The 23,268-nt window shown below is 44.6% G+C and overlaps 2 protein-coding genes across 2 annotated transcripts; one reads left to right on the top strand and one right to left on the bottom strand.

Moving 5' to 3' along the window:
* Positions 1-1,029, bottom strand: LOC119654062 (collagenase-like). Its single transcript, XM_038059226.1, has one exon. It carries the CDS (start codon positions 1,027-1,029, stop codon positions 1-3), a length of 1,029 nt encoding a protein of 342 aa, XP_037915154.1.
* A 755-nt stretch (positions 1,030-1,784) lies between these two features.
* On the top strand, positions 1,785-2,597 carry LOC119654063 (trypsin 3A1-like). Its single transcript, XM_038059227.1, has one exon. It carries the CDS (start codon positions 1,785-1,787, stop codon positions 2,595-2,597), a length of 813 nt encoding a protein of 270 aa, XP_037915155.1.
* Positions 2,598-23,268: the final 20,671 nt, after the last annotated feature.

Below are 23,268 nucleotides of genomic sequence, written 5' to 3' on the forward strand. Positions count from 1 at the left end.
TCATGGTGACGGTGTTGTCAGTGGGGGTAATGATATTGATGATGGAGGTGGTGTAGTTGTTGGTGATAGTGTTGTTGGCGGGGATGATGGCGTTGTTGGTGGAGGTGGTGGTGATGTTGTCGGCGGTGATGCTGTTGATGTTGTTTGCGTTGGTGTTGTTGGTGGTGGTTGTGACGATGTTGTTGACGGTGGTGAAGATGGTGTTGTTGTTATTGGTGATGTTGTGGGTACAGTGGGGGTTGTGGGCCAGGTAGTTGTCAGTCTACCTCCAATAGTCTGGTCGATCCATTTCTCATATTGCAGCAACTTCACGTAAACTGCAGGCATATCAGAGCCACACTTCAGAGGCGAACTGAAGATCCCGATTAAGCGTGGTTCCTGGGGCCATCCAATAATTAATCCACTCCCTTCATTACCTTCACAAGGCATTTGATTGTTATTATTCCAGCCAAAAGTGCAAATTTGCAGATATTCATCAAATAGTTGACCGTAGGTTGCCCTGCACTGCCTTGAAGATACCAATTTGAACATTCCATATGTTAAAACTTTGGTTTCTTGCAGACTGAATCCTGGCATAACCACGAATCCATTATTGGGCTTGGCATATTCTATATCGCCTCCAAAGTATGAAATCGGCGCCAGTTTATCTGAGAACTTTAGGAAAACTGGCAGTTCTACCAATGCGATATTATCAAAGCCGGTAGGATACGCTGTAACCGATGATTGATCCAAAGTTATAGAGAAGGAATTTCTGGTGTTGGATATATTCCTCAAAAGAAAATGGACACTGAATTCTTCAGCGGAAACACAACGAGCAGCAGTAAGGATCCATAGTTCAGAGATAATTGATCCCCCACAGTAATTTTTCCCGGTAGGTGTTTCCGAAACGATAGTCACGTAATGTGGGAATCGTCTCAGAGTATCCACTTCTATACCGTTCTGGATTCTTCCTTGCGGACTACCTAGGGAGCTCTGGGCGAAAACAAAGATGCTTCCTATTGAAATTAAAATCACGAAATGTGTTCCCATTTTAAAGAAAATTTTAAAACTGATAATACATCAACTTATCCAACTATTTATATTGAAGCTTATCTGAGGGTTGCTCTTTGCTAGCTTCAGAAAACATGGAAAATTATCTTATCAATTCATATATTTCATGTTAGCAACGACCAAATTAAAAGAATACTTATAATCGACTTTTTGCCTTCGTTACTTCTCAGTAAGCTATCTAAACTTTTATAGTAACTGTAAGTGTAAGGAGACGCTTTCATTGGCTACCAGCAATCAAAACATTGATGGGGATTTTGCGGATTGTTGTCCTTATCCATAATACAATCGATAAGCGACTACTGTTTCCGGAGGCTTAATGATTAAGCAGAACCGTAGATCGTCATTCAATGGATTTTGTCAAGCTGATGATGATAAGAATCTTCGGCGAGCTATACCCTCTATGTCTTTGGAAAGACCAGTGATACCCAGAGGAAATCCAAGTTTCGATAAGCAAAACAATATTTAATTACCCAGTAATTAAGACACTAAAAAACGGAAATCTGAAAATCCTAAACAAAGATTGATATTCTTTCCAATCTACTCACATCGAGGTTGAAAATTAAATCCACAGCGTTTCCTGTTTACTTCTAGATATCCAAATCAGTAGCGTGGGGTTTACTGGACTGATAGCAACTGCTATACCGACAAATGTCCACCTATTTTAGGTATAAATTCACGAATCTTTCCTCCTCCTCATCAGTTCAAGAAGGATCACTGTCCAAGTACATTCAAAAATGGAAGTATTTTCATATCTTTTAATCATCTGCAGCATCGCAGGAACACTACCCAAGTTGAGCTTCGCATCTCCTGACTCAAGGATACTATATGGGACCCCTGTGGACACCCTAAAACGATTCCCTCATCAAGTAACCATCACCAGAGAAGTCTACGGCCGAACACAATACTGCGGAGGATCAATAATATCTAATGAATGGATCGTCACTGCATTGAATTGTGTGTCAAATGCAAATTTCACGGTACAATTCCTCCTGAATCACCTCCAAGGAACTCGGAAATCTTTTGGTATCTCATTGGATAGTTCAGCTGTTGTACCATACCCAACGGGCTACGACAACATCGCTCTCATCAAGCTTCCAGTAACTCTCAAATTTTCACAACTCCTGGCTCCTATCAGATATAACAAAATAGATGAAGACTACGTTAGCAATAGTTTAGTAGTGATGCCCGGCTTTTCTCTAAATGAGACCAGCGTTTTGACCTATGGAATGTTTAAGCTGCTCTCGCCGCGTCAATGTCTGGCAACGTACGGCGAAAAATATGACAAATATCTACAAATCTGCACTGTTGGTTGGGGTAACAGTAAACAGATGCCATGCGAAGGTAACGAGGGTGGTGGACTTGTATCAGGATGGCCACAAAATCCAAGCCTAATCGGAATCTTCACTGAACCCACCTTTTGTAAAGAAGTGATTCCCGCCGTATATCTGAAATTATCAGCATATGAATCATGGATTGACCAGACCATTTCCAACGTATTTGGTCAGTCCGAGACCGGGTCGGGGTCTGACTCTGAGCCTGAGCCCTAAACTTTAAGCATTGTTTTTATTGTTGTCCCAATTCATCTAATAAAAAATACTTTTAAGCGTACTTTTAGTGAGTTTTACTTTCTTTGTTCAGGATAATTAAACTTCAACGGAGATCTTGCATTCTATTGGGTGGGAGACACCATTCCCTGATTGTTTCTTTTACATTGGAGTGGTTAACAACGCTGAACACACCTTTTTCTCTTAATTAAGGTGGAATGTGTTTCCCCAACAATTTTACAGAAAGGAACTCTCTCCAGGTAACGTTTTCAGAGAGATATTGAGGATGAAGGAATCTAGGGCAAGCCTGCTAGACTCTTACCGATTTGAGCCTCCCATATTTTCTCCACACTCTCCCCGTGGGACCACCATCTTGATATTGCTTCGCAAGGCTACTCAGTTCTTAACAGTGTTCATTGCAGGAGCTTCCCTTCTATTCCTGGATTTCCCACAGTCAAACGGTATTTAGTTCAGTTTCTTTGAGCTTTCAAATCTCGACTAGCTGAAGAAAATGTGTTCTACATCTTCAGCTGCACCTGCACTGTCCTGTGTCCAGCGAGCTTTAGTCCGAGTTCCATAGAAGGCGACCCAGAACATACCTCCACGGAACCGCAGCCCTCATACTGTACATTTTTACCCTTCGTTCGAGTCGTTGAGCAGCATCCGTTAACGGAAGTTGCCGAAGTTCACACTTAATATATAGCGTAGCGTTTGTGCCGCTTCTCTGATCTAGTTCTACCCCGTAGATTTGAACGCGTTCCTAGTGTCGAGAGTCACCAACATGTCGTAAAAAACTTTCCATGGCTAGCTCAAGAACCAGTTTGGTAGCATCCACTGCTGAACGAGTCTTCGGAGGAGCTGCTTATTCGAAAAATAACCGAGACTATCAATTATAGGATATAGCCGCTTATAGGTAACTAACTGACCCATGACCCATGTTGTTAATGCATTAGTATGTCAATGTCAATGGTATATCCCCAAATTGGCAAAAGGGGGATGTAAATTTATTTTCCACCGAATATAGCCATATGAGCTATCAAAATAAAAGTTTCGAAGCCTGTATTAGTGTTGACATTGGCTGCGAGGGGGAACAGTGCAAAGGTCCGAAAGGAGTCAACTGCTTCAAGAACTCATTCTCAGAAACTACCCAACCCAAATATCTGAAAAGAAATAAGGTCCATGCACATAGTATCTAGGTCTAAAAATACTTACTATAAAGAATGTTGTTTGAATAAAGTTGTGATTCACCAGTTCTAGGCCAGTTTCTGCCAAAATGTCCGATCCATCTTCATTAGCGTCGTGCAGTAAACCTTCGAACCGATTGGTTTTCCCTGAAGAGGCAACTTGTAAAACGGTATACTACGAAGATTTCAATGTGTAGTTAACAAATTCTTCCTTGAATGCAGGCCGACTTTCGTGGTGGCATTCGACTACTCGCCAGCACCGTTTTGCATCGCCAATCACTATTCGTTTGAGAAACGGATCACTTTCTAGCAAATTTAAAAGTGAATTGCAGATGGTTGTCCAGGTTCTCCACAGTCCGCTTGTACGTCACCCAAACATCAAGACGGAACACGTAATCAAGCTATTGAAAATATGTTTGAACAGTACCATACCTACTTTAAGTATCTCCGCAATTTTTCGCACTTTCAGCGTCTGGTTTCGCTCGACCAGTGCCTTGATATCATTCGAATCAAACCGACCGTGAGTAAGTAAGTTTCCTCGGTCGTTCCTCTTCAATTTTTAATGTCGATTCTACAGAGGAGTTCTAATCCATGTAGAGGTGTCTCTGCTCCCTGCCTGACTAGTTCGTCCGCTTCCTCAATACCTTCCCCTTAATACCTGGAACCCAGAGTATCCAGACCTTATTATGCAAGCTGAGAGTGTTCAGTCCCTCAAGACACTCTTACTACTTTGGAGTTCACCTGGTTCGACCTAAGTGCCTTGATCGCCGCTTGGCTCTCAATCAGAATGGCAGTGTTCGGCCCCCTTCTTCGCAGGTTGAAGGACATCAATATATGACATATATTTCCCCCTGCATATGCTACGTTTCCCTCTAATGACCCCGACACTCACTTCCTCTGCTGTGAGGAATTCGTCAGTATACCATATAATCAGTCGCTGGTTCAAGCCGTATGTCACAGCCACGTGTTCCCAATTTGCCCTGTTACTCCAACGTGTTTCAAACTTCTTACTCCAACGTGTTTCAAATTTTGTTATCGAAATTAAACCTCGTTATCCCTTGGTATCAATAATTCGCGGTACCGCCTAGAAACAAATTGATTTTCCTTCCATTTGGACATCTCCCCGCCTTTCTGATACTCCCGGCTATTTTAAGAATCGCCCTCCTTGCCTTCACCTGTATGCGCAGATGGAGAGAAGCTAGTCACAGAAGGACCTCCAGGGATGCCGTCCGGCATATCTTCATTGCTCCATGATACACGCGCAAGCCAGTCTTTGGAGTTTGTGTAACTCCCGAGCTATTGTATGCAGTGTATATCCAAAGAAGTATCTCTGGGATGCCAATCTATTTTTTTCTGCTATGGGCTTGTAAGTTATCAGTGCCCTGGCAGCTCGCAAAGTATAGCAGAATGAAACCTTACACACTTCGATGCTCATCCTGCCGAGACAAAGAGGGAAATTTGATTTCCAACAGAATGGACATATTGAAGCGATGGGTTGAGTACTTTGATGAACTGCTCAACAACCAGAATATTGGCAATATCTGCAGATCGAGCAGTCAGCGCCGAAAAGAACGAACAACATTGAATCGCACTGATCAAACGAGAACAATAAACATAGGACACTATAACTTGGAGACCGTCGAAAATTTCCCCTAGGGTCGAAATTCAAAACCGATAACAGCTATGATGATCCGCGCACGGTTGTTGGCCGCCAATAGAGCCTATTTCAGTTTACAAAAACTGTTCCGCTCGAAATGTCTCACCATAGGGTCAAAGCTCTAACTCTACGAGACAATGATTTTGCGAGTTCTTATTTATTCCTCGGTGACCTGGGTTCTTAGCAAGAATAATTGCGAACTCTTGGCCGCTTTCGAGACAAGAATCATCCGAAGAATTTTTGGTCCCCTACATGAGGATGGACGATTCCGTAGCCTACATAACGATGAAATCTATGAGCGATACCACGACCGTTTGGTTGAAGATTGGCCAAAAAGGTTGCGATGACGCAGCCCGGAATGTCTTTCAGAGCAACATTTTTGGCAACAATTAGCGTGCAAAGAAGACAAGGCAGACCCTGCCTGGGATAGAACAATGGCGTAAGTCAGGATGTCAGACAGCTTTTAGGAATATCGAATTGGTGGACCTCGGCGCAAAACCAGAATATCTGGAGTTCCTTGCAGACCTAGACCGAATACCGGTTGTTGCGTCGTTGATGATGATGATGACCTTCTGCACCGTTTTGATCAAGAGCGATGTTAGGCAAATTGGTCTGAAAGATTTAGGGTTAGAAAAAGTCTTTTACTCACTTTCAGAATAAAGACCACTATTGCCTGCCTCCATGCCCATGATATATATGCCAAGGCTATGGTGTCCGTTATTACCCTTAGTAGAGACCCTAATATGGTTACTAGGTCTCCCTGGAGTAGTCCTGGAAAGATGCTATCTACTCCGGATGATTTCAATGGTTTAAAGTTTCCCACTGCGCACCTTGCGCTAGCATCCGAACGCAACTGTTTTACAAGTTTCCAGTTCTCCTTTCTACCCCCTTTTGTTGGGGTGTCGCCTTCTACTGTGGGGTAGCACCCCGAGAAATGTCCTCCTCATTCTTGATAAATGGGCTATCCTCCTTCCTCGGATAGACAGAAAATATTGTCCAGTCTTTGGCTATAGCTTTGTGTAGTCTGGTTGCTTCTGTAGTTTGTTCGGCCCCTTCACAGAATTCCCGAAAGCTGTTCCATTTTGCCTCTCTGATCACGTTTCTATACGCGGTCAGTGAATTTCTGAAGCCCGGTCAGTCTCCGGTTTGTTTTGCCTGGTTGAAGAGTTTCGGCATATCTCTTCTCATCCTGGCAAGGTTTCTATTCCACCAAGGCACATTCCTTGATAACTTAACTGTCTTAGTCGGAAAGCTGGCCATGTATACGTCAATCACGGCTTAGTTGAAGTCTTCCACCACTGTTTCTAATTCCAGTTCGCTCTTGATATCTCGCCTTTTGTGAGCCATGTTGTCGCTCAGTCCGTTCTTCTGGGATTCCTTATTATTTTCTTTATTTCGGAGTTGCCCTCAATGTCAAGTCTGATTGTTCTGTGATGCGACGGAGAAAACTCATCCAGCACCCCCAATCCCTGACTAACCCGTTTACCAGAGGTTATCGGAGAGTTATGTCACTGGTCCGAACGAAATTGGTCACGAACGTTAGAGTGTTCACTTTGATATAACAAAGTGATTTTTAATTTATTACTAAGAATAAATTCAAAAAAGTACTCGCATCTTCGATTAGTGTCGCTGTATCCCCAGACTCTGTCATGGTCATTTTCATCGCAGCGGGGAAGAAGTGGTGGCGCCCTCCTGTCACAGTACTTCACCAGCCTAGCAACTAGCTCCAGTGGGGTCCGGATATCGCCTCTTGAGAAGTTGCCGGATTCCGCGACTGCATGTCGAGGTCAACCCCCCCCCCCCACCCCCCTTTTCCCTGGCTTCCACCGAGACTTACCCCAAGGTTTCGGGTCAAGAACTCTGGAATGCATGTGTATTTTAAATTACGTTTAAGAATGATACAAGTTCATGGGTTTCCGCAGGAGAAGTCCAAAGTCACCAGCATGTTTCCTTCTTCCAAGCCGCGAATCCACGCACACGCAGGGCCCCTGGGGCAGCATTATCCTAGAAATTTGCCCTTGAATTTACTGCAGATGCAGCGTTTGCATAGTGCAGGTTTACCTGAGCTATCTTAGTGTTGGTAGTTTAACATAGAAAGAATTTTTTTGATAAAATTTGATTTTATTATCCAATAATGTGGCCTTCGAAGGCGATAAACGATTATAGCGGTCATACAATTTTTCGATACAATTTTTATAGTACGATTTATCTTTAGTCTCAAAATATAATAGATATCAGTTTCGGCGATTGTTTCTCCATCGGCACTAAATCTCTTTCTAGCGAACATTCTCTTGGAGTCTAAGAATGGGAACAGCACCTCGAACTCCAATTCATGTAAATTTGCCATCGTTTTCATTAATTTGTCACAACCCATTCCCCACCCCATCCCATTGGACTGCGGATAGTTAGTAGTGGTCCTATGATGGTTGAAATCAAGGAACTTGCCTAACTCCTAGAAAAGAGTTGTCACAAACTGCGTTCCGTCCGTGATGATTACGGCCGGTACACCAAAAACGTGGGATCTCTCGATTATCGACAGAGTTCATCCGACACGGTGCATTGTCTCCGTCTCCCGCCTATATCCTCGACCTACCCGATATTTCCCTCCCTTTAGGTTTAGGCTTTTTTTAGAGCATTCCCTTCTTGTGGGTTAATCTATGCTGTTCCCCGCTTTCTTGGCTCTGTCACTGATAGCTTAGGTCCGTCCTGAGCCTTCTTAAGAACCTTTTCTGATTTCAGGCCCTCCTTCAGATAAAGCAGATACCATTTAGCACCTGCGCCACTGAAACCTGTCTCCTTCCGTCCGTCCGTCCGTCTGATGTGCTGATTCTAGACGCGCTTTTGCTTGTCCCTGAGTTTTGAGCAGCAGCCTATGTATGTTGATTGTAGTCCTCGTAGCAGAATAATGTTGATCTTTGCTCCACTGCTTGAAGCTCCAACTTTTCTCTTTTTGAGTGTAATCACCTGGCTCTTAGTGTTTCAGAGATGTTCCTCCGCCTGGTTGGCCAGCTTGGCTGCGGTATGGAGTCCCGGTTGTTTGTCTTTAGTCTTTCATGTTCATTTATATACATGATTCCCTCAAGTATGCAGTTTAGGGGAATTGCCGTACAATGGTCTGCAATGTTTCAGGTCATATTTGCATCAGTAGACCATTTCTTACAGAACTCCTCCGTAGTGGCCAGTGGAAACTATCTGCTCTCAATCCAGGAGTGTGCCAGGCCGGAAACATCTAAGAAAAACAGCAGAAATCCTTTCCAAAAGCCAACACCAGAAAGCCAACATCACCAGCTCTGGACAAGATTGCCAAGAATAGGCAGGTCAGTAGAGTCAATAAGCGGAACGGAAGGAACGAGTACAAAGCGGTTGTTACAACGAATTACTGGAAAGGTTACCAAGGTTATGCTGGTCCCAAGTCCAGGTAAAGGAGGATGGTTTGAGGCAACGTATGTACTCTGTACTATCCTCAGTAAAACAAAAATAAAATACTGAGATCAGGGAAAAGATAAATAGAGTATAGTTGGAGTTATTCCACTATGTTAAATCCTACCTGATCTCTCTTCGTGACAGGTCCCGCGACAGGCCGGCGAAAATGCATACAATGTCGTTGCAAACATGATGATCGGATTGAGTCACAAGCCTCGGAAAAATGCTAAGGCGTCCACCTTAGTCGACGCGGCAGGACGGGCCCCGGCCCTGTCGAGAAATGGGCAAGGGTTCTTGGTGCATGGACGGCTTCAGAACGTAAGCAAGTTAGTCCGAGCAAAGCAAATTCGTGTCTGCACGCTAAATGTTGGTACCGTAACTGAAGAGACGGAGGAACTCGCAAGAGCCCTTCCGAAAAGGCGCATTGATATCTGCGCTCTGCAAAAAACCCGATGGTCTGGTGCCAAAAGCTGCGACATTGAACGCGAACGTGGTAAAAATGGCTATAAACTTATCTATTCTGGTAACCCACACACTCAATATGGTGTTGGCATTGCAACTTCAGAGGGTTTCCGTGATGCCATTAAAAAAGTCGAACGATTTGATGAAGCTCACCATTATTTCAGCTGATCGCACTATTCACTTCCTCACTGCGTACGACCTGATGCCGAGAAAGATGCCTTCTGGCAACTTCTAGATCAAAAGACTTGTCACGTGCCTGCTGACGACTATATCATCATTGCCGGCGACCTGAATTGTCATGTGGGTGAATAGGCAGACGGTAACAGGTGCCATGGGGAAAGACGTTCGGAGCGCGCAATGAGGGTGGTGAGCGTATAATTGATTTTGCAGACATCCATGACCTTGTACTTATGAATACATGGTTCATCAAACGATTGTCTCATCTTCCTTTATAGTGGGAACAGTAAAACGCAAATCGACTATATTCTCATAAAACGCCGACATTTACCACCGTCACTGATTGCAAAGTCGTTCCCTATGAGACCATCGCACCTCAACTTCGGCCGTTGATTGCCGTTCTGCGAATTAAGCCACCGATAAAACAGCGTGAGGAACGCACTCACTCGCGGCGCAGCGAATGGTGGCAATTTGGTGAGAAGAAAGAAGAAATGCTCTCATTCATACGATTGCCGATCATTTCGAATGTGGAAGAATCATGGAACCAAATGAAAGACACGATCCACACGGCACCAAGCCGGGTAAACGCTACATCAACCGAGATACTTGGCTTTGGAATGATGATGTTGAAATGAAGGTCTGTGAAAAGAAACGCCTCTACCACAAATTCCTCGACGATAAAACGCCTGCTAATTGGCAAATTTATAAGAATTCCAACCGGGAAGCAATGAAAGCGGTCGCTGTCACCCGAGCGAACCGTTACTAAAATCTTTATGATAAACTGGACACTCGGGATGGCCGCAGAGATCTGTATCCACTTGCTAAAAGCCGTAACGAACGTACACAGGATATCGAACACTTCTGTTGCGTTAATGACAAGAACGGTACTTTGCTTACCAACCAGGGACTCATCTGAAGTGGCAAATTGGTCACGAAACCTTAACAGGGATATACTGGCACCATGGGAACGGGGATAGCCCCTGGACTCTCATACTTCGGATGAACTCCCGTTGTATGTGAGTACAGCTCGGTTATTTACGTTTGGCCTCCTCGTGGGAGCTTCATGGGGTTTGTGGTTATGCTCAAGCGAGAAAAGACCTTCGGGTTGGTGGGCGTGGTGTTGCGTTTCAACACGGATGCCGTAATCCTTAGTTCGGTAGAGATTTAGGTAGGTCTTGAATCCAGCAGTATGAATGCTGAGCCATGCACTTGGTATAGACTGGTATCGTTGTTGCTTGTCTCAGCGGGGCTCTGATTGTGGTCACAAAATCAATCCGTGTCTTAAGAAGACCGTGGGACTAAGTCGTCCAGACTGGTACTCACGTTAAACCCTCAAGGACTTAATTGCCAGCGCAACTGAAGTCAAGGTGGCAATAAAACAAATGAAATCGGGATAAGCCACAGGACCTGACTACATCGCACCTGAGCGCTGGAAAGCGAAGAGCTGGGACCCAACAATGTGGCTCAGTAAATTCTTTAATCGGGTTATCAGGAAGGAAGAACACCACCTAACTGGCAAGAAAGTACCAATGTTCCAATATGGAAAAAGAAAGGTAGTCCAGTAGAATGTTCAAATTGCCTTCCGATCCGGTTACTTTCCCGTACCTCGAAGATTTTTTAACGCATTCTTAACAACCGTATTCGCGAAATCGTTGAAATAACCATGAATCAAACAGGATTTGTCAAAAACTGCGGAACTACTGGCGCAATACATGCTGCGCGGTTACTCATGGAGAAACACCGTGAGAAGCATCACCCTCTTTACATTGCATTTCTGGATTTAGAGCAAGCGTTTGACCGTTTGCCACACGAACTCATCTGATATGCTCTACGCCAACACTTAGTACCAGAAGAACTCGTGCGCTGGGTTCAACTGCTCTACCACGATCCGAAAAGTAAAGTTCGAAGTATGGCGGGTGTATCAATCCCGCTTCGCGTCTCTGTTGGTGTTCATCAAGGAAGCGCCATCTCATCACTCCTCTTTGTTCTTGTTATGGAAGCTGTCACGGGATATCCAACGTCCACCGCCCTATATACTGCTTTATGTAGAAGATGTTTTCCTAGCGTCCAATAGCAAAAATGATCTCGAGCAACTTGACGAAAAATTAAATGATCGCCTCATTCAACACGGTCTGTGTGAATGTGAATAAAACTGAGTTTTTGACGACCGATCCTCATGAAACAGGCACAATCACTGGCAGCGGCAGTGACCTGCCCAGAGCTGCATTATGAAATTGCTTCACGCATTAACGCAACCTGGATAAAGTGGCGTTCCTGAACTGGTGTTCTTTGTTATCATTGTATCAACGAACGTCTCAAATCTAAAATTTTCCGTAATGTCGTCCGCTGTTTGCGGTAATGAAAATAAAGATTCAAAATGGGGATATCCGCGATCGTTATGGGGTTGCATCGATTGTGGAAAAATTGCGAGATGGGGAATTTCGATGGTATGATCACGCAATATGTGCTAACGAGAATTCACTTGTCAAGATTGGTTTGAACATCGAAGTCGATGGTAAATGACCATAAAGCAGGCCGAAACAACGGTGGCTTGATGTCGAGATTTCACCCAGATCAGGCATTCGATAGAGCCAAATGGCGAAACCGATCGTGACGAGCCGGCCCCACTTGTGAACTGATGAAACGCTGAAGAAAAAGGAAAAGAAGAATGTTGTTATTATAGGGGATAGCAACATCAATAACATACGCGGAGCGTCCCGTCTTGTCAACTAACAGCACGGCAGGCTTGCTGTTATATGGTGATCAGTCATAACTTGCCAGTCCTAATACATTCTGTAAGCAGAACAATCGAGCACTGCTTACGGCTCATATCGGTAAATCGGATATGTTTCCGTACATTTCACCTGCGCCATAACAGTGCAACCAGAAATGAGATGTTCCAACGTCTCTAACGCCGAACCACACATTCTCCACTGGTCATCTCCACCCGCTCTTTCATTATGATATTTTTATTAGCTCGGGTGGTGATCACACAAACCTGAATGGCATATATAAATCCCTTCCAACTAATCCACTTGTACGTTGAATTGGATCAGCTCCTTACTATAACAAGTCCAAAACCGTCGAGATTCTTCCCCAGATATTGAAATAGATTCCATATTTCCTCTCTATTAGAATTTTCTCGTATAACCTCATTTTACCCACTTTTCGTTGGGATTATTTCGGGAATCTTTTTATCAAAACATTATCCAATATCCAATATCATGTCAAGCCCTCATTTAGTTGGCATGATCCCATTTCCTCATGTTTCTCTGTTACTCAAATTCCGAGCCAAAAAACGAAAAATGCAGGTGTTGACTAACCCATTTTCAATCTAAGTAGTGTATCTACTACTCTAATCATCACAAAAGGTGTGCCATTATCGCAATATGTATCCGCGGAAATTACAAATTGTACACGAAAGATACTAAGCTTCAGCTCAAATCACAACACATTACTTTGCTCGACGCATAATTATGAGTGAAGATTGATTGCAGATTAGAAATTCTAATTTCCAGATTATTTGACAATTAAGATAACATTGCCGGGAAGATAGTGAAAACGACTTTGCTGTTAATTCCCGCATTTAGCGATGACAAGCGAGAAAATATTCAATCGGAGGAAAAGCTTCAAATCAATAAAATGATTTTGCCAATTGATTTGGAGAAGAATATTACACACTAAAGAAACGCGTGTAACTACTTAATAGGACGCCCAATTCAGTTCTTCCAATTTTCAACCAAAAAGGCAGCAATTCGGGTTTACTTTATCATGATGTATCATAAGCTTATCATTTCTGCCTTTGAGGGGAGGGCTCACATGGATTCTGATAAAGGTATTCAGGAAGAAATCTTCGATTTACCGATATCATGAAATACAATGGCTCACCTGTGAAGGGTAATGAGTTTGTTTGTGAATTGAAGCAGTCCTAAGTCCGTATTCTCTTGATGACGAACCAGGCCAATTTGGGAGAAACTCTATCTCAATTTCCTTGGTTCATGCACCTCTGGTTTCAGACAAAAATAATTGTCACAATTCCCTCCTCGCTTGTAACCCAGATATTCCGAAACCGATCTGATTCGTTACGGTTACGACTTCCTCGTTTCCCTAGAGAATGCAAATCATATAGCCTGATTCAGTCCTTATTGGGCCGAAAAAAGCGTGATTTTGTTTGAGATTTGGGGAATCTTGAATCCGCAATCCAATGGATGACTTGCCAAAACTAGGAAGTTCTCTCATCAGAATTGTCCACAGATGGCAAATAGACCTAAATGTATCAATCGCAATTTCAAATGCAATTTGGGGCAGTACAAAGACGCGCTGAACCGTCTGGACGGTACGCTCAAGGCCACTCTCCTGTGGGTTCCCGGGCAGAGGAGCATAGAGGCCGGACTCTGCTCTTGGCAGCCCTTCGGTGAATACAGTCGGTGTTTAGCTAGCGGCTGTCAGGGGCGAAGTCTACTCGCGCTACCTAACAGCCGCGGGCCTTAAATGGCGAAGGCTTACGAGCTGCGCCAAGTCAAGGAGAATTTGGCCCGCTTATAATATAGCCCGATCACGAGAGCTCCTGTGGCAGACGCGTGCAAATGCATTCAAGATTACGGCGGTCTGGACGGCGCACTGGCCTATAGGGGACCATACCAACAGGCTCGGGATACGCTACAATTCGCATTGCTGAAACTGCAGAAAAGCAAGGGAAACCCTGCAGCACTTTCTATGCGATTGCCCAGCTCTAGCTAGAGTCAGGCTACAGACACTGGATAAACTATTCTTTGGGGACCTCAGAAAGATTTCTAGCTGCACGGTGGGAAACCTGCTTTCCTTCGTAAATGCTACGGGCTGGCTCTGAAGATCCGAGCCGGTTGGACTCTGCCTCCCTGCTCTCATAACAGCAGCCACGGTCTTAGGAGTTTGTGGCATCAAAACGACGCACCACAGCACTAATTGGGCTCCTCGGAACGGCCACTGACACCTACCTACCCACCGCAGGAAATGCATATTATCCACACGGACTTGCCTTCGACACTGAATCACAAGATACTTTTGCCAAAATTCCCTAGTCTCAGCGTTCCCTTATCATTTGTAGCATCGGTTGCTACCAATATTTCAAATCGGTCCTGTCGCATCTCCTTTGATAGCTGCACATTCCATTACTTCTCTCCATCACCTGGCATCCTACAGGGCTCAATTATGGGTCCACTGTTATTTTCACTCTCTACCAACGACTTTGCCCATCCTCGATGCTTGCCCCAGTGACCTTAAATTATTCCCCGCTATATCATCGCCTGGGGGTAAATTGCTTCACCAGGACCTGGACACTCTGGGTTTGCTAGTGCTCCGCTAATCGTTTAGCACTAAACGTCACTCTATATGCTACTCGATCAACTGCTCACTCATGAAATCATTTAAGACTTCGGGGTCATTTTCGACAATAAGCTCCGCTTCAGCACCTACTGCCGCGAGATAGCTTTACTGACAAAAGCTAATGTGGGTTTGCCTGATTGAAAGGCTCAAAAAGCCATTCTGGGGGACAGCAGTGCGTTCTTGTATGTCATAATGTTCACGTAATAATATTATCAACTGTAAACGAAACAACGGCAGCGGTTCTCAGTACGATTAAATCTGTCCTATCGGAGGTTCCAGATTCTGTTTCCCACGGTGGGTTTTTCATAGAACTCAACATAGTTCCCCCGAACACTTCGATAATAAGGCCGATGAAATTGTTGCCCATTCTTGACCGCAAAGAAAAGTTAGTAAATATTCGGTATGAGTACCGAACAAAGTAACGAGAGTCATTCAGTCACTCAGTTGCGACTGCTTACTTTTGTTTTGCGAACGGAGCTTATTATTTTCTGTGTTCTCAGTTCTTGGAGCAATAGCAAAAGGACAAGTCGATGGTGCCGTTGGAGGCTTTAGGTGGAGACGACATAAATTGGAAGACAGGCCGGGAAAATCGCAATGATCCCTTCGTTTAGCTTCAGAAGAAAGCTCCTTCCAAAACTTCAAGTAGCGTTGAGGAGTTTTACTATTAGCCATTGTTATACTACCATTGTATACAGAACAATCAAATTAAGAAGTTTATAAGTCTTTGCCTTCATGCACATTTTCCCACCAGAGTTCGCTTTTTATAACAGTCATAGGTTGAGAACCTCGCTTACACTTAACGCCGTTTGCAGTCGTGATACAGTGGGAAAATGTCCCAAGTCTTCGGGGGATCAGACCCAAATCGGCACGGGGACTCATCTGAAATGGCTTTGTCCACGAAGCCTCAACAGAGGTTACCTGCTGCCACGAGGACTGGGATAGCCATCCGAGTTCATTTATCTCAATGGAATTCCTTTGACATATATTTTCGATGTGGCTTTTGCCATCAGTCGCGGGTAAAGTTCATTGTGGGGTGAAGCGTGTAGTTGCGCTGCATAACCCGGATGCCGTACTTCTCAATTCGGTAGAGGCTTTAAGTAGTTCTTGTATCCACCAAAATGAATACTTACCTTGCACTCAGTATAAACTAGTACTATGCCGCTTGCGGCAACCACAGAACCAGACAGCTCCCCGCCCCCTTTTAACTCAGATACTTACCCATTTGGATTGAAATTCGACTAAAAGGCAAAATTGGTAGCATTACCCAGAGAACGACTGAAGTGTCCAAAAGAGATTCCCCTCCACTTTCCAGAACCTGGATGCTTCAGTAGAGCTGCACTTAGTGTCCAAAAAAGATCCCTCCATAATCCAGTTCCAGAGACTGGCTGGAATGCGCGATCAACTTCGCTAATTACATTTAAGTTTTGAGAAAGCTCTGGATGAGACTACCTTAAGCTGGCTCCAGTTTTCAGCCTGAGCAATAACTCCTATCCGCCTCTACGTTCCGTAGTCATACCGGCTGTCTCACATTGCCTTGCAAATTGTCGACGCCTTAACTCACCCGTATTAAATTTTGGTGTCTGACACTCACACCGGGGGTACCATCAGATTCCTCCTCCTCCTTTTGTAGCCGACACCAAATCTCACATTAACGACAACAATTCCTAAATCTAATGTTCATAATTATACGGTTGTTCTGATGTTCGTTGACTGTCAGTCGAAACCCAACTAACCCCGTGGCAGACCCCGTGCTCCATCAGTATGCTGCCGGTGCCTAGGCGGTGAAATTGATATACAAATCGTTCATCGTTGTTTCTACGATCTCCAAAAACATACCTTCCCAGCACATGCTTATCCAAGCTCATCATATTCAGATCACCCATGAGGGAGATAATGTCACCTTTAGGAAGCCCCTTCTCAACTGCGTGTAGTTGTCAATAGAAGGGCTGAGTAGAAAATAGGTTCATCCAACCGACGAGGGTCTATTTACCTACTGGTCTGTTTGTGCCAGATCCGCTTTAGAGGAAGCTGAACCGAAGCAATGGCCCAGGGACTGCTCCGCCTGCTGGTCAAAAGGCATTAATATGACCCAAGGCAAGGTGGAACAGGGTATGATGCGTGAGAAAGTTGGATGTTGGTCTCTGGCATGCAGACTCTGAATACCCTGGGCGCCTTCAATAGCAAGTAAGACGCTTTTCGCTCTGGAGAGCCAGACTGGATATTTTCCCCGGGCTACTGGCGGTACCAGTATATGGGCTCAACCTTTATGGAACGGAAGACGAGCTACTTTCATCCAGCCAGGAAACAGTAGCCCTCGAAGGCAGTGTAGACGTTGCCAGCACAGCTGCGCTGGAACCAAGAGCAAAACGGCGGACGCACTAGCAGTTTCCAGGCTAAAAATCAATGTCGTCGAAGTGGTCACTCTTTCCCGGAAACAGTGGACGCTGGAGATCCCCGAGCGAAACTGCCTTCTTCTAGCGCAATCTACCTCAAGATGGATTCGAACCACAACACAAGATGACCAGGTTGTACAAGGGCTCGTACGACAAATAACCTCTGCAAATAGCAAAGTAGTAACGGCCGGTCAATACACATACTCTCGTCTGGAGCAGGTGGATAGTAATTCCGTCTCAATCTCCTGCCTTGATTTCTCCAAAATTGACCCATAAATCTGGAGAATGTGTCATATGACGTGATTCCCAGGAAACCGGTGGCATGCATCTGGAACGAAAAAGTGTTCCACTCCGCGAAAAAGGTTGACGGCCTACATTCAGTCGACGGTGCCAAAGAGCTGTCGGAGGAGATAGACTAAACATCCCACTATACAACACTATCATGGTGCACGTAACGCAAATAAACCTACAGCACTCGAAGGACGCCTCAGTTAATCTACTGGACTTCGTCCATAAGAACCAAGTACGTTCTCCAAAGTAACTAGTATAATTTATCATACAGCACAAGGGACATCGATCATGACAGACCTAGTATACGCACCCTAGGTAAAGAGCTTGCACGCCTTTCTATGGTCGGATCTGAGTTTCAACGACCTAACCTTGATCAAACTGGAGTAGATGGGAGCAGGGAATGTACATATCTCTTTGGCTTACATTGCTCACGACGAATCAGCTACACCAAAACAACTAGAAGACCAGCAGGATCAACTGAAAGAAGTTTCGTCAAGCTTTCAAGAACACTTTCTCCGGAGGACACAGTGGTAGCAATCGTATGACAGACGAATCAAAGTCTAGGGTCGGGGTTCTACAAAAAACATAGTCACCCATCAAGACTGCCTAGAAATTACAGAATATTAAAAGTACCAGCAAATCTGTTGAACTCAGTAAGATTTCGGCCAAGGAACATAGGAGCCCATCCTTTGTTAACAAGTCCGAAAGTTTCAAGACAGAATTATCTGGTGAGACCCTGGAGTTGCTAATCCGCACGTGCTTCCCTGCCAGCCAGGGAGAATGTGAGTCAGAACCTTGTTTGGACTGTCCGCAGTCGAGAATAAAATCAGCTGGCCAATAAACAGCTTCCCCAGATATAAATCTTCGTGCCTAGATGGTATAATACGTTTCATACTCCAGAAATAGCAAAAACAGCTGTACCGTGGCTTGTAAAGATTTACCACAGCTGGATTTCTTTTGGATACGTGCCACGCTCCTGGTGACCGGCGTATGATTTTCATATCGAAAGTGGCCAAGCGAAGTCACAAGTCCACCAAGGACTTCTTGGCAAATAAATCTCGACTTTTTTCGTGATGAAGACCCTAGAGCGCGTCCGAAACATCATGGAGGGAACACTCTTCCCAAATCTCAGCACACCTTCCTCAAAGGCAAATTTTGCAACACTAAAGGCAAAGTAGCCTTGCTGCCTTCCTGGAAGCTCAACCAAATTTTGGATGGTTTGCATGCTAAGAACCAGGATAATATAATACAATCTGATCTGGAAGATAGCCTCTTGACTAGACTGTGACCAAAGGCACAGCCCAGGGTTGCGCCATCTCTCCGGCCCTCTGGTCTATAGCCATGGATGAATATGCATGACAGGGTGAAGGTGATGGCGTATTCTGACGGGGGATATTTTCTCCCAGTATGAGTGAAAAACGGGACAAACTGTACCAACTAGTCCTCCAGGTTGGGGGTTGGGTAGGGCTGACAACCCTACACGGAAAACTACTTCTTACGAAGCCACAACAGGAGCCTCGGACTGGACGGATTACACAACAACGAACCCGGCAACGACAAATGAAAAACGATTTGCGCATTTTCTCATGGAACGTGCGTTCCCTGTACAGTGATGAAGCTGCTGAGCAGCTAGCCGATACCCTGTCCCAATATAGGGCTGATGTAACAGCGTTACAGGAGATGCGCTGGACAGGGACCGATTTCCTGGAGAAGAGTCACTACACCATATATTATAGCAGATATCCAGTAAACCATGTGCTCAGAGTAGGTTTCTTAGTCAACCAAAAAATCAAACCTGCTGTTATCGGCTTTGAAAACATAAGCGAACGGCTATGCATTCTGCGCTTGCGAGGCAAATTTAGAAATATAAGCCCCCTAAACGTTCACGCCCCTGCAGAGAAAACTGCAGAATCGGAGAAGAATACCTTCTACGAGGCAGCAGAACGAACTCTCGACGCCTGTCCCATACATGATATCAAAATCATACTTGGGGATTGTAACAGCCAAGTAGGGAAGGCGTTGGCTCTCATAGCTTACATCAAAATACAAATGATAACGGACTGCAGATTATTCAATTAGCAGTGTCACACGAAATGGTTGTTGGTAGTACCTGGTTTGCGCAATACGTGGGCCTCTCCAGACGGGGCCACTTTCAACCAAATTGACCATGTGCTGATCGAACGCCGCCACCTCTCAGTCTTAATGAATGTCAGAACATATAGGAGGGCCAATATAGACTCGGATCACTCTCCCGTTGGCATGGTGTTCCGAGCTCGAACAACAACACCACCCAGAATCCCCTCTGACAATCATGTGAGAGTTAAGACTGAAGCCATCCACAACACAGCTCTCCGCAACACCTATAAGAGGGAAATCTATCCCGCAATAACCGCAGTGAACAGAGATTCTGGAGATGAAGCATCAACAAATAATCTTCACAACCACCTGAAGAATGTTATCATAAATACGGCCACAAACTTACTTGGCCCCACCCGCAAAAAGAGTCGGAACGGCTGGTTTGACGATGAATGTAAGCTAGCTACGGAGCGGAGGAATGCCGCATACCGAGTAATGTTGCATTCTCAAAAAACGCGGGCACCCGCGAGACTTATCACGAACTCCGGCGAGCGGATAAGCGACTTTACAGACGGAAAAAGGAAGCCTAGGAGAACCAACAGGTCTATAAACTCGAAAAGTACAGGGAGCAACCGCAACAGAGGCGCAAGATTTACCAACAAGTCAGCAGGATGAAGCACTACACACCTCGATGCCCAACATGCCGAGACGAGAGGAGGAAATCTGATTTCCGACAGAATGGGTATATTGGAGCGATGGGTTGAGTACTTTATGAATTGCTCAAAAACTAAAATATCGGCGAGTTGGAGGTCTCGCTAACTGAAGACGACTGACAAATGCTGCCACCACCAAGTAGAGAAGAAACAGTCCATGCAATTCATCGGCTTAAAAATCATAAGTCGCCAGAATCCGATGGAATTACAGCCGAATTGGTTAAATATGGAGGTGACCAATTACACCAAGTGGTTCATCAATTTGTGCTCAAGGTATGGGACAGCAAATCAATGCCTGACGATTAGCAAAGAGCCATTATCTGTCTCATACATAAAAAAGGAGATATCACACAGTGCAGCAATTATAGAGTTGCTGAGTGCCATCTATAAGATATTCTCCTCTATCTTGCTAGGTCGAGTAGCCCCATACGCTGAAAACATCATTGGCCCATACCAAAGAGGCTTCACTTCAGGCAAATCAGCAACACATCAGATTTTCTCTGTGCGGCAAGCGATGGAAAAACTGTTGGAATATGGACAACAGTTGCACCATCTATTCATCGACTTTAAAGCCGCATAGCCAGGGAAAAACTGTACACGGCCATGAGAGAATTCGTTATCCCTACGAAGTTAATAAGACTGACTAGGCTGACTCTAACCAAAAGCAGCAGGATCACTCTCAAGACCATTCGATGTCGACAACGGTCTGCGACGGTCTGAGATGACCTAACATCTGTCCTCTTTAACCTGGCCCTCGAGAAAGTGATCTGCGATCCTGAGGTAAATGCAAGAGGTACGATCGTCTTTAAGTCCACCCAACTACTGGTCTATGCTGACGATATCGACATCATGGGAAGATCGACCCGAGACATACAAACTGCATTCATCCAGATCGAATAGGCGGCAATCGGGGCGAGATCTTGGGCTGCACATCAATGAAGGCAAGACGAAGTATTATAGATGGTGGCAACGTCACCACCGAAAATCGACCAGCCAACAACATCAAACGGCACCGGTCAAACGAGAAGAATAAAGATAGGAGAATACAACTTTGAGACCGTCGATAATTTCTCCTATCTATGGTCGAAAATCACAACCGATAACAGCTACGATGATGAAATCCGCGCACGGCTGTTGGCAGCCAACAGAGCCTATTTCAGCTTACAAAGATTGTTCCGCTCGAAACGTCTCACCATAGGGTCAAAGCTCTTACTGTACTAGACTATGATCTTGCCAGTCCTCATGTATTCCTCGGAAACTTGGGTTCTTAGCAAGAAAAATTGCGAACTCTTGGCCGCGTTCGAGAGAAAAATCCTCCGAAGAATTTTTGACCCCCTACATGAGGATGGACGATTCCACAACCTACATAACGACGAAATCTATGAGCGATACCATGACCGTCAAGTTGTGGATAAAATCCGGCTGAATAGTTTACGGTGGGCGGGTCACTTAATCCGTATGGATGAGGATGATCCAACCCGAAAAGTCAAAATGGTGGACCTCGGCGCAAAACCGGGATGTCTGGAGTTCCTTATTAAGGCAGGCCTAGACCGGATACCGGTTGTTGCGCCGTTGATGATAAGTGAAATCGTGGAGAACACCTTAGGCAAGGTGTGCATATGGACTGCAAGATTCGGCACAAATCTAACCAAAACGGAGCTCGTGCTATTTACCACCAGGAAGGTCTGTATAGCCTGCTAAGAATGCAAGAATACCTTCATAAGGAAATGGGATTTTCAACCGAGGATGGGTTTTTGAATGTTAACAATCATAATCCGCCCCATTCTAAGGTATAGTCCTTTTGTATAGGGAAAGGCACGCATGATATGACCCAAAGAACTGCATAATCAGGTGCTATCGAGGCTCTGGAGTATCAGTTATAGGATCATATAGGAAAATGAGTAGGCCGACAAAATAGCTAGGTGGGGTTCCGCTCAGCCTGCGCAGTCCATCGGTAAGCGCAGTCCGCCTACCTCTGACGAGGGTTGAATATCGCCAAACTTTCACTCACCACAATTCGTATTATTGAAGTTGCGGAGGAAGAGACCCTCAGGCATTCCCTTTGTGATTGCCCGGCTCTAACTGGAGCCAGATAGTAGTCACTAGATGAACAATTCTTTGGCGACATTACAGACATCTCTGATTGTAGGGTGAAGGGAGTTCCTCTTATGCAGAAAATCTAGGTCAGCTAGATTCCGCTTCCCTTCTCCTTCCCGCAGTAGTCAGAGTCTTAAGGACTTGTAACAAAAACAACGCACAATAATTAGCTTCCCGCAGTGGCCATCTGAAGATAATATTAGATATTATCAAATCTATCTATACATAGTCGACCGTGAAATCTTCGTAATTCTAGAAACAATTGAATTTCATGAAATTTAATGAAAATTGTGTGTACATAATAGATTATCCTCAGCACGAGCTCCAGTCTAGTATGATTTCTATGGTGTCCTTCTTGCACTTCACAGCCTTCCCTAATCTATTTATGCCTAATAAAACTCTTCTCTCAGAAACAAACAAAACAGCAAAAGTACAAAGAAATTTACAAGAAATGGAAAGACGGAATTCTTAGGAGTTGGAATCACAGTTCAGAAAAGTACTCTCTCTTGGAAAATTTAACAAACTTCTTGAAATTATTGGGCGCACCGAATCATGACTGAAACTTTTTGTTCTTTTCAAAGTTTTGGGAAGCTCCAGTTGACCGTTTAGTGAAATATTTCCCTACGTAAAATCTAATAAAACAAGAAAAGCCTAAAATATATTTCTTACATTCTTTGCGTTGTAAAACACGTCTTCAGGGAGTTTTTCACGTTTCCTCTGGTATCTGCAGCGTCAGTCGTAAACGTTATGTATCTGTTCATGTGTTTATATCTAACAACATCCTTGAAGCTTGAGCATGTGCGAAAATTATGGGAAAATGTTAGCCAGACACAACAC

This window comes from Hermetia illucens, chromosome 4, assembly GCF_905115235.1.
Source record: "Hermetia illucens chromosome 4, iHerIll2.2.curated.20191125, whole genome shotgun sequence".
Classification (NCBI taxonomy): Eukaryota; Metazoa; Arthropoda; class Insecta; order Diptera; family Stratiomyidae; genus Hermetia; species Hermetia illucens.